The 12,459-nt window shown below is 40.4% G+C and overlaps 1 protein-coding gene across 3 annotated transcripts in view; it reads left to right on the top strand.

Annotated features, from left to right (window-relative positions):
• FAM13C (family with sequence similarity 13 member C) overlaps positions 1 to 12,459 on the top strand; it is a 128,591-nt gene that overhangs the window by 83,389 nt on the left and 32,743 nt on the right. For all 3 annotated transcript variants that reach the window (XM_040563654.1, XM_040563655.1, XM_040563656.1), the window contains 2 exons: positions 485 to 683; positions 8,256 to 8,377. In XM_040563654.1, the coding sequence (XP_040419588.1) occupies positions 485 to 683; positions 8,256 to 8,377 (321 nt within the window). The remainder of the gene's footprint in view (positions 1 to 484; positions 684 to 8,255; positions 8,378 to 12,459) is intronic.

Here is a 12,459-nt window from a genome sequence, read left to right as displayed (position 1 = left end):
CCTACCTTCCTTGCTCTGCACAAAAGCCCTCAAAAAGATGAGGAAAGGCTGTTAGAAGGGAGGTGTGACTATAGGGAGGAATCACTCTGTGTGAAAACATTTCTGTGAGATTATAAACTAGTGTAAAGCATTGGACAGGGAGAGGCCTGCTGCATGAAAAAGACAGTTCCAGGTTTTATTTGGGGAATATGAAATGTAGAGCTGAGGCCAAAGAGTGCCTCTAAAACTAGTCTCATTTAAATGTCTCCACAAATGAATATGTAATAATACTAACTGTAGTTTAGCTTGTGATTTCTGAATAAAAATTAGCCTCTTACAATCATTTTACTAATATATGCAATATTTGTTTGGTAGGTAGGCAACAAACGTTTAACATTAAAATTAAAACACCATGAGTAGCTGAGATCTTGTTGATGTTCTTCATAATGTTTTGACCGGTGTCTGAAGTCCTGTCTGATGCATTTCATTTTTGTTTTTCTTACAGAGATGATGATAACAAAGAAAATTATCTGGACAACGCTGCTGTCTTAGGAGAAAGGCAGCTGCCTTTGCAAGACAACCAGCAGCATAAGGAGCAGGCAGTAACTGACTATGCTCTAAAGCCTGACATGGGCAACTTAAAGCTAAGAAAGCCTAAGCCCTTGGCAAGGCTAGAAAATGGAAAAAGCCATGAGGAAAGTCAGGTAAAAACTGAACTTACCAAGAGTGGGTTTATGGCACAGTGTCTGAGCAAACACACCTTTTGAAATGCAAAGTGGGACTCTGGTAATCAATGATGTAGCTATAACCCCACAGTAATCTACCCCAGTTTTCAGGGACCTGGAGTCCTGGAACCCTCCTGTAATGACAAGTAATTTCTTTGAGGCACGGAATTGCAGGGAGGGTTGTCTTGCGACTGTTGTCAGAAGTAAGTGGAGAGCATATCTGAAGATACACAAATCTCTCTCTTCAGATTTCCTGTGACTACTTGATAAGATTTTTCTGTTTTATATGACTGATGATGTCTTGTACTGGTATTTTGGCTGCCTGTGGAAAGATTTGGTATATCCCCTTTATCTTACTTTCTGTTTTTCTCATCTTTAAGTAACAAATTTATACCAAAAGTCTCTGCAGAGACTAGTACCAGTGCTCTGCCCATAGGCTTACTTGCGTTGAGCTGAGGGGAGCAGAACCGTAACTTTCCAAAAGGCTATTTAAAAGGCTAGAAATGAAGAAGCTTCTGCTGCTGACAGTGCAGGTACCTAGCTACATAGGCTCTAGGCTTACCATGTCCCCAGCACCTGCTGGAAGTGCCTCTGTTCTCCCCCAGTGCTTCCCAAGTCATATCTTGTGTGCAGTGTAAGGGATAGAGCTCTTGTCCAGGTTTAACTCAGCTAGAAATATTCTCTTAACTAAGACTGTTAATGTTCACTTTGGTAGATTGGCAGCCCATACTAGGGAAAAGGCCCATGAAATGTCTGTATTTCATCTTTTATGTATAGCATATTTGCCTTTTGTATTTTCTGTTTCTCCTCTGTTCTTGTTTGTGGATAGAAATTTGCAGTGTGCTTTCTGAAGTGCTTTGAACCATTCATAGGCCAGGAGTGGTTTTGGTCCATTTTTTCAAATTTAGAGTGGGAATTCATTATTTTGGATGGCATCTGTTACCTTCAAAATCAGGAATGTCTTATTGTATCATGGAACAAAAAGCAAAAGCAAATAGCATCCTAGTGGTATTATCACAGTATCTTTCAGGATATCAACATTAGCTCTTGCCCTAATCTTTCTGCATGCTTTTCCTGAAGTTTATCCCTAAGATGAAGTAATAACTTCTTTTTTTTTTTTTGGTGACTGTATTGTGTTACTAGGAAATACTGTGTAGGCTGCAGGTAGGTGAGGTGTGTGGGTTTACTGGCAGATAAAAAAAAAAGATTGGAAATTTTTCTCTATGAAGAGCAAGTGGAGGCAAATCAGGAAGAGGAGAGTCATGAGAAAGTCATAAAAACAGCAAGATCTGTCTCATAGATAATCTCTTGCTCTTTCAGCTGCCTGTGAGTCTTCTGTCTGCCCTCTCCCTGTGTACATCATGCCTGTATCTCTCACTTGATGAAAGCTAATATAGCACAGATTTGCTGCTCCATGGTATTTTATGTGGCCTGAAGGAGTTAAATGAAAATGTTGATATTCTTTCATGGGAAACTTTTTGAGCATATAATTAGACTGCCATAAAATACTAGTGCAACTCATATATGCAGTCTCTGGAAGGAAAAACAGTGTCAGGCAGATAATTTTCATATGATTCAAGGGCTTGAATTAGGAAAAACAAAAGTGGTCCTGTGCCCTCCTCCACCTCCCAATTGCTCCCATCTCTGTCATACTGGAAGAGGTGAGATGTGTAGGCACTATTTTATCCCACCTTTGATTTGCTGGGGCTACTTGAGAGACAAGAACTAATGCAGAGCTTTGAATGCAATATAAAACAAGAACACAAAGCAAACATCATAACAGGAATTCTGCAAATTCATAGAGGGAATTGTATCCTAGTACTGTGAAAGACTTTTCAATGAATATCCTTATATCTATGCTGAGTTCAGTGGTGTTTGCAGTGTGGGAAAGTGTTTACCCCTTGGAATAGTTTACACAAGGAAGCTATTCAGGAGAAGGCATCTACCAAGCCCCTCATATGACATAGCCTTCATTCTCATTAGTAGGGATGTGCACACTCCTTGATCCCGAGTGCTTGCCTTGCTGCATCTTCAACTACCTGGAAAGCTTTTGTTCTTGAAGAAGCGAGCACTTGGCTCATGGCTTTGTTTAAGGTGCCTGTGAAAAACAAGACTGCTTGCAGAAGTGCTCTGCAGAGTGTTTGTTTGTGTGTGAGGGATTCTCATTGAGATCCTTGGTGTGTTGTGACCTTCAAAAAACTACTGCAGCTGTCTGTGTTAGCAGCCCGAATCATAAGCTGGTTGCATCTGCTTCTCTCCGTTTTGAAGCTGAAAGTGAGGTGCTGCTGTGTTTTTTTCTAGTAGCTCTTGGTTTTGTGCATATGGCAGGTTGTTGTTACCTGGGGAAGTGGGCCAGACTGATGCTTTGAAACACTGTGCAACTGCATATACCTTCCTTTTGTGAAACAGCTTGCCACCAAGACATTCAGTGAGATAAATGATGTACTTTAAAGCAGCTGATGTCAAGCTGACAAACAGCAATATCTGAGTACAAGCATTGTAAAAGAAAAGTATGATGCACTGCAAATAGTGATTAAACTGTTCATCCTCGTTTTCTTGTGTTTATTGATACTGTACTTTTCCAACAGCCTCAATTCCCCAACCTGAGTTCTCTGTGGCATAAAAAAAGAGACTGTGACAATACTGCAGTGACAGTGTCTCTTTTACAGATGTTGCTCTGATAAGTCAAGAATGCTTGCTACTCACAACTATGTGTTATGAGCCTGTGAGCTGTATTTTTAGAAACTAGTCCCTTTAAAATTGGAACAGGCTTTTGGTAAATAAGTTTGCTGCATGTGTTGGAAGGATTAAAGTCTGTTTGGATGGAAACGATTTTGTGTGCCTTTCTGCTAGCAAGAATCCAGGGGATTTCTGCTGTAAAAAGGTCACTGAGAGGGAGCAGGTCTCTGTGCTCAAGTAGGGGAAAGATGGCCATCTTGGGGATTTTGAGCTTCATGAGGCTCGGAAGCGTGTGTGTCTGCTGAAGTGTGATTTCTGTGCCTCTGATTTTTATGACACAAGTGTAGTACATGTGGTCGTGTCTTGATGAAGAAAAGGTTATTGAATTTCCAGTGATGATTAACAGGACCAAGTCTAATAAAAGCGCAGTACCAAATGACGTCTGTTGACAAAACATCAACTGATAAAAACTCACTACAGTAAAGCTGTTTCTTGGATATTGCATGTGGTTATTTCTTTGGAGGCAGGAACTGGGTATGGAGGCAGAAACTGGGTGTGGAGGTTGGAGCTGGGCATGGGGGCATCTGTAGCTTTTCCAAAGCATGGGAACAGGGGCAGGCTGCTGGAATGTGGCTACAACTTTGTATTAGAGCTACCTGGGTTCACCATTCCCCTGGTTTCATGAGCTCTGTTCAGTAATTCTGCAATATTTATCTCTAGAAAATCAAATTAATTAGGATTTTTGGGGCTTCAAGAGATAAGGAAGCATATGCTTAGAAAATAGTTCAGGCGTTTGGTGTGAGAACAGATGGTGAGGAATGGAAAGTCTGCTCTTCTTGCCTAATCCTTTCTCTGGTCACTCATCATTAGTACACAGTCATGAATATAGATTATTAAATTAATTCATCCTCTGAATCCTCATTGTTATTGAGATATTTTTATATAATGACACTAAACATACTAGCTAATTGGTATAACGAGTATAAGTTCAGTTTTTAAGTCATATTATTAAAGTAAATGACAATTAAACTGAAATGGTGGCTTAACAATAGATACCCAGAGATGGGAATGCTGAAAACTGCTGTGTGAAATTTTGTATTTGAGTATAATAAGTTATCAACCTACATTAATTTCAGAGGACTTCCAGTATTAAAGTTGTGGTTTTAAATACAGAGAAAACAAACAAACAAAAAGCAAACAAACAAACAAAAAACAAACAGAGCCAATGTAAAGACAGTAGCCACACGAGCACATGAACATATCAGGTTCCACTTTGTTTTTTACATATACTCTGTTTATGTTCAACTTATACCTCCTGTCATGGATTAAATCTGTTCAGTTCACTGTCCATTAAATACATCTGCTTCTTTTCTTGTGTAGACTGATGTTTTCAGGTGGGGGAGTAGGCACTTCTGCTCAGGACTTTAGTCCTGGCTATTTTCTGCATTGACACAGCACCATGAGGTATACCAGAGCTCTGGTCCCAAGTGCTGGTAAAGTATTCCCAGGGGCAGGAATCACAGTCAGGAATTTGCATTTGAAGAGATCTTGAAGTGTTTGTGTGTTGGGTAGGGCATGTTAAGGTTGCAAGGCGCTTTTGGGGGTTCAAGAGCAGATAAGCTGCTGTGTAAACACAGCACAAGTTTGTATGTCCGTACCATAATTCAGATGCTGTGACAGAGATGGTTTATGATATGCTGTGATTGGAGGAAAACATTAAAAAAAATTAGCCTGTGAAACAGAAACTGATTTATCTCAACATGTGTATGATGGTTGTTTTTGGCTGCTTCCAAACCCATGTATTATTTTGTGTATAAAGCAAAACTCACAGCAGTGATTACACAGCACTGAGTCTACTTAGTATTGCCTGGAGATTTCCCTATTCACAAACTGCTTACAAGATGCAGCCTGACTAGAGAAGCCTCAATCCGTAGTGAAGAAGAAAGAAAATCATAGAATGGTTTGGGTTGGAAGGGAAAGCCCATCCAGTTCCAGCCCCCTGCCATGGGCGGGGACACCACCCACCAGCCCAGGTTGCCCAAAGCCCCATGCAGCCTGGCCTTGACCACTTCTAGGGATGGGGTGTTCATGTCTCTGGGCAACCTGTGCCAATGCCTCACCACCCTGATAGTAAAGAATTTCTTCCTTATATCTGATCTAAATCTACCCATTTTTAGTTTAAAACCATTACTCCTTGTCCTATCAAAATAAATAAAAAATAAAATAGAAGACAGCTCTATGTTGTTTGTTCCGTCTGACACAGCAGAAAGAGATTTTGTTGCTCTTAAGAAACAGTTGTCCCATCAAGGGTGATTCCCTAGGGTTTCTCTATAACATCACAACAACTTAACTTACAAACAAAACAAGTAAACAACCAAAACCCACCACCACCACAAAAATAATAATAATTAAAAAAAAACAACACCCCATGTATTATGGTCCTCAGCTTTCACTTTCACCTAACAGAAAGCATCTTGAATTGTCATTTTCTTTCTGCTGATAGTCGAGAGCGGAACTTTTTGCAAAAGTTGGCTTCTGCTGAAGCAAGTTTACCGCTTGTACTTTATCAAATGCAGGTTTGGTTTAGCACTTTTAACTTGACTGGCTTTTTGGAACTTAATAATTTAAACAGTCCAACATTGAGAAGATTTCAGCCTCAAGATAAAATTGCTAAACTTGAAAGGCAGTTGTTTTGATCATTTACATAGCACCCAAAGTTTTATTTTTGCCTGTATTAACAGCTGTTGTCGTCAACTTTTGAATTTAAGCACATCTAAGCACAAATATTTACACTTCTGTGAATGCAGTACAGGCATATTTTTACAGATCTCATAGACCAAGTAGAAATTAATATTCCCTTATTCAACAAGTATCCTGGTACTTTATAAGAGGACTTAGATTAAAATAAATTGTAAGAGTATAGTTAAAATATCATCATAAGAAGGAAGTAAAATGCCAATGATTGGACTTTTTATTTATTTATTTTTTACCAGGTCTTTTTACAAGTTCCTTTAGTCCTTCAACATTAATTTTGAGAGGCAAGCACTGAATATTTCTCCTGAGAGGAGATCATTTAGACAACTTTCTTAAATTTTATAACTTTTAGTAGAGTTTGCAATTTTATAAAAGAATAATTTACTTTTGTTTAAATAGTTGTCCTGGTTTCAGTTAGGACAGAGTTAATTTTCCTCCTAGTAGCTGGCAGGGTGCTATGTTTTGGATTAGAATGAGAAGAGCGCTGATAACATGCTGATGTTTTAATTGTTGTAGAGCAGTGCTTACACCAAGCCAAGGACTTTTCAGCCTCTCTCTGTCCTGCTAGCGAGCAGGCTAGGGATGCAGCAGGAGCTGGGAGGGGACAGACCCAGGACAGCTGACCCAAACTGGCCAAAGGGGTATTCCATACCATCTGACGTCATGCTGAACAATATATAGGGGTGGCTAGCCGGGGTGGAGGGGGGGCCGGCTGCTCGGGGATAGGCTGGGCATCGGTCAACGGGTGGTGAGCAATTGCATTGTGCATCACTTATTTCGTACACATTATTACTATCAATACTATTATTATTATTATTATTGTTGTTATTCTTTTCCCTGTCTTAATAAACTGTCTTTATCTCAACTCACAGGCTTCACTTTCCCGTTTCTCTCCCCCATCCCGGAGAGGGAGGGGGGAGGGTGAGCGAACGGCTGTGTGGTGTTTGACTGCCAGCCGGGCTAAACCACAACAATAGTGTATCTGTAAGCAAGATTCATTCATAATCTGTAAAGATAGAACAGGCTAAGAAGGAAGTGAAAAGCAGCCATGGTTTTTGTAAATGCAGAATGACTTCAGCACTCCAAATTCCCATCCAAGCGGTCCTATCCAATCTTCTGACTTTCAAGCTTGCATCTAAGCTTTGAGACTGGAGCAAACTCAGGAACATTGTTTTACCAGAGGAAGTGAATGTGTTGTTTTGCAAAACACATTGCATTTTAATTTTTTTAAAACAAACAAACAAAAAAAAAACAAACCAAAACAAAAAAAACAACAACAACAACAAAACAAACAACTTTGATTTGAAAAAACCTTCATTAACTTACCCCTTGGCAATGCAATGGAAATATTATAACCCATTTTATAGGTAAGGAAATTAAGACGTGCTAAATAAATTGTCACAGCCATACAACTGGTTTGTGAAAGCTTGAAGTCAAGTGTATTCCTTTCTAATTCCTTGTTCTGGCCTTGATTTGTTGGACTAAATTGCCTTTTTTATTTCCTTTGTGGCTAGGTGTCTGATGTGACTTTTTTTTTTTTTGTTGTTCGTTTGTTTGTTTTTTAATTTTGCTCACTGATTTTCACTCCTCTGCAGAAATACTCTATTCATTAAGCTATGAATATGCTGGGGAAGGGAAAGAGCAATAGGAACAAGAAGCTGGGTAAACTTTACAAATTATATTTAAGTGAACTGAATTTGCTTTTGTCAGCCAAAATTTTTCTGATTATGCCCAATGAAATATTACTGACATGTGAATAAATAATTTCAATTTAAATGTAAATGTATATATAAAGCAAAAAATATTGAACTCTGCGTATGGCACATCTTAGCTCAGATGCTGACATATGTTATCTAACTAATAAACAGCAAATGGGTTACAGTAGCTTCTTGTCTGCATTGGTTTCAAAAAGCATGTTACAGTGAATGACGATGCTGCTTTGTTTAAAACCTTTTCTACTCTGTGTTTTCCAACTGTTTCCAGATTGTTACCAAAAAATAACAGTGAACCACAAATCAGCATCCAGTTCCATGAAGCTTTTTCTTCCTTAAAGCAAAATATTCAGCTGAGTTTGATCAGTACTGACAGGACATTCAACATTTTTGTTGTTTTCTGCAGGAGCTGGAGAGCTCATTGCCAGGCCTCTTAGACTGGCAGGAGAAGGAAGGATCCTCAGCTAATGACTATGCACAGAACGTGTCTTTCAAATGCCAGGAAGAAGTCGTGAGGTTTCAACCAAGGTAAGCTTTTGGATAAGACAGTGCATTTCATTTCTGATCATTTCTAGGAAAGGCTAATTAATTTGCTGCCTTTTGTATAAAATATTCAGACTCCTGGCTCCGAATTGGCAGTTGTATTTTGTATTTATGTGCCTAGAACTATTTGGAGAAAATGAAAGGGATGAAGATAAGAATGCAAATTTCATCTTTCTTTAAACCCTTTTAATTTCAAACAGGAAAAACATCCTCAGATCAGAAATTTCTGTTCCTGTGTGCCAATGCCAAGTTTCAAAAATAGCTCAATACCCCCCCCATGCTGACTTGCCTCAGTCTTTCTCAGAGCTGTATTCCCACTGAGAAATGGGAAGCCACACACTTGATTTTAGCATGGGTATGTATGCATTTACATATTGTTTACACCCTGAGCACTGTGGAACTGCTTCTTTCAATGCTGTGAAGAGTATGGGGGGGGGGGACACACATTCAGGTCAAGTGTTAGCTGGGTCTTGATTACAGACAACTCAGCAGATAATGAAGTAACCTACCTCTGGTAACTACTGGGAGTCAGAATTCCATTCCCAATCTTCACAGCTCTGCAAAAGGCTGGAAATGGGGCTTGACCTCACCCAGCTGACCTGACCTACCAGTAAAGGCATGTCCCAAGGATAAGATTTAGCTCTTACTGATGGGCTTGGACTGTGTAAATAAGGTCATGCTCTTCAGAGTCATCAGTTTTCGGGGTACTCCTTACAGATTTCCCATGCTCAGGTGCTGGATCAGCCCTGCTTTGCTGTGCACTTAGAGTTTCAGGCAGGTGAGCCAGGACCCTCTGATCTCTGTTCTCTGCCCGAAGGTGCGTGACAGCCTTGGTGCTGTGAGCGCTTCCACTGCAGCATGACAGAGGCTCTGGCTCTCTTTGGAGGGGACTTGAGCAGCAGCTGTACGTCCTGGAGGTGATCAGTGGGTCAGGACACAGCTAGTGGACACACAGAGCTCATTGCCTCCAAGGCCTGTCTCAAGTTGGTGCTAGGTCAGTTATAACAGTTGCCATCTAATGGTATTTTGGTGCTTTATGTGAAAGGAACCGGTTGCCTTTATGACAGCCTTTAGTAGGCAATGTTGTAAATGATTTTAATTTGTGCTCTCAAAGGAAACTTTAGCAGAATGACCAACCATTCAGTTAGCTTTCACAAAGAACTATATTTACTCTCCAATGCTTGTATCTGCAATTGAGACACTGCAAATCCTGCATATCAGAAAGTGTTTCTAATTACCCCTAGCCTAGGAAACCTGCGTTCTACATCTCTGGGAAAAACCTGCCTTCTACATCTCTAAGAAAAAATCACATGGATTACTTGTCAAGAGGAGAATATTGAGTTTGGTACCAGAGAGTTAGACCTACCTAACGCTCTGTTGGTAGGATCTCTGTGTTAGGATAGATAAGGAAGTAACATTGATTAATTTTGACTGGTGACAGAAACATAATGAAAGAAAGATGGACTTTAAACATAAAAGCCATAGTGTGCACGAATTAAACAGCAACCACAGCAAAGTTACCCTGTGCACTTGAACTGTTTGGCCTTTTCAGTTTGCCTGGTATGAAACTGTTGTTCGCTATGCTATTTACTTCTGTTTAATGCCTGGGTAGTTCTTAGGAAGCTGGCTATCCACAAGTGCTAAGTTTTTTAAATAGTGGCACCTGGATTTATCATGCTAAGAGCTGTGAAAGCTTAGTGATCACATCTCAGTTCTGGCCATGTCTTAGTTTGATTATTAAAACAAAATGGAGGTGACTTTGCTGCCAAAAAAGGGACTTTGAGCATGGAGTGAACACACATTAGCTCACGGTCCTTGGCCTCACACACACATTGTATTCACTTTAGCTGTCTTAACTTTCCCACCACCCAGCTAGGGCAGAGGACTTTGAATTGCATATGCTGAGGTTAACACTTTTCAGTTTCAGGGTCACTCTGGCTGGTGACTCCTCTTAAGAGTCACCAACAGCTTGCCTCATCTCTTTGCCAGCAATAGGCTTTGATTGGGCCAGAGCGTCATTTTGTGCCCATGTCTCAGCTTGTGCAGATCACTGGCTGCTGTGTCAGGATCACAGAACTGGCTTGTGTAATGGGCTGTGAAACACAGCTGCCAAGCTATGATGTCTTGCCTTGTTTTCTGCCTTCTCTGCTCTGGAACATGGCAAAGGTTAAGTATTTGGGCTTGGGAGCAGACAACGGTCATAGTTAGATTTTGACAGAATGCATCTGCTAGCCCTGCAAAACTTGAGTTTCGCTATCTTCTAGTTCAGTTTTGCTGGGTTACTGGTAAAAGTGAAAGTTCTTCAGAACATTGCAACTTCCTAGGATACACAACTCATAGACCAGGAGCTTTCTGGTCTTTTGAAGAAGAGGAGATGACCGCATTACTGCAGGGGTGCCACTACTATCTATCAGATGTGTGTGGGGAGGATAGGAGAGGAAGGATTTATTTCTGTCTCAGACTAAGGTGAATTATTTCTAGTAAGCTTTGTTGTTCCTTCTTCTATAATATAATTTCTTCAGATTGCTATAGCTCTGTAATTAGTCTCATTGGAGTTTAAAATCTAAATACATCTGAACTGTACGGAGTTTTTGAAATCTGTTCTAGTCAGTGCAAAACCAGGTCAGTTTTAATTTGACTAGATATGGATAAAAAACTGCTGAGATACAAGAAACTTTTGGGCACAGTCCCCATTTAGCAGAGCAGTCTAAATTCAGGGTGACATAACACTGTAATTTCATAAACAGATACGTGACAGAAGAGCAGAACTCGCAATGTAAGAGAAACAACTCATAGAAATAGGGCACAAGTGCATGCATAGATTGTTTGGGTGGAGGGGTTGGTTGCGGGTTGGGTGCTTTCATTTTATAATGACTCACAACCACTGAAACAGTGAAGGAAAAGTTAGTGGGATTTGAGAGAAATAGGAGAATAGACTTGGTGAAGAGATTTAAGGATAACTCTATATTGCATTTGAAACAGAAGAATGAGGGGATATTGTCTTGGTCTTGGCTAAGCTGTATTTGCCCTGTGAATCAAGGGTTTTAACTTTGAGGTGTTTATCGTGCATGATTTTATGAAAATCGGCATCAATTTAGAATATGAAATGCCATTTGTGTAGATGGAAACCTTTACATTTTATTAAAAGAACATGAATTTCTAATACTGTTGCCACTGATTACATTGAATACTGCTCTAGTCATTGTGTGTAGTTGGGTTTGGATAAGAGTATAATATAATCTGCACCTCTGGGAGATAAAAATTACATGCAAGCCCCAGGAACAAATGGTGCAATAAAGAGAATTGTCTTTTTTAAAAGAGAACAGGAAAGCATGTATGATTTTGCATGATTGCAAAAAGCTGCTCTTACTGATTGCCTTCTTAAAGTCAATCAGCAAAACTGATCTGGATTGCAGAGCTGTGCCCGCAGTTTACCTGAGTGGAGGATGGTGTTTTCTTCAGATACTTGTTACACAGACAGGGGGCTGAAGCATGGGACTCCTGGGCAATGGGAATATCAGTGTTTCAGAGAAGTTTGTGTTCCAAGTCAATGGGGGAACTACATTCTTTTTTTCTGACAAAGAAAAAATTCCCTCTGCTTTATATTCCCCAAATAAAATAGAAGTGGAGCGGTTTCATTCAGTAGGACCCAGCTTGTCCCTGGGTTGGACTGTAATTTCTGCAGAGCTTTCAGGATAGCTGTTGCTGTCAGACCTACAACTCTTCTCCAGGAAACCTGGGAATGCTGAGAGCCCTGGGCTTCCCTGGATCTGGGGCTCAGCCAGAACCTCCCAGGATGTCTGTGCCCCCCATGGGAGGCTGAGCTCTAGCAAGGCTTTCAGTAACAAACTTTTTAAGGCAAGTAGCTTTTGAGAGTGCAGTTCAAGTGGTGACTGATATCTTCCATGCTTTCTGCTGAACAGATACATCTCAGAGATGTGTAAGAAAGAGCAGGGAAGATGCAGAATTGCTGATGTCCCCATACCATGTGGCGGAGCCTCATGGGTGAGGCAGAGCCAGGGAGGCTTCATTCCCATGCAGGTGGCCAGGCAAGCCGGGAGAAAACC

The sequence above is a fragment of the Cygnus olor genome, chromosome 7, assembly GCF_009769625.2.
Source record: "Cygnus olor isolate bCygOlo1 chromosome 7, bCygOlo1.pri.v2, whole genome shotgun sequence".
NCBI lineage: Eukaryota > Metazoa > Chordata > Aves > Anseriformes > Anatidae > Cygnus > Cygnus olor.
Note: the sequence above shows the minus strand (reverse complement) of the source record. Positions and strands in the feature narration are given on the sequence as shown.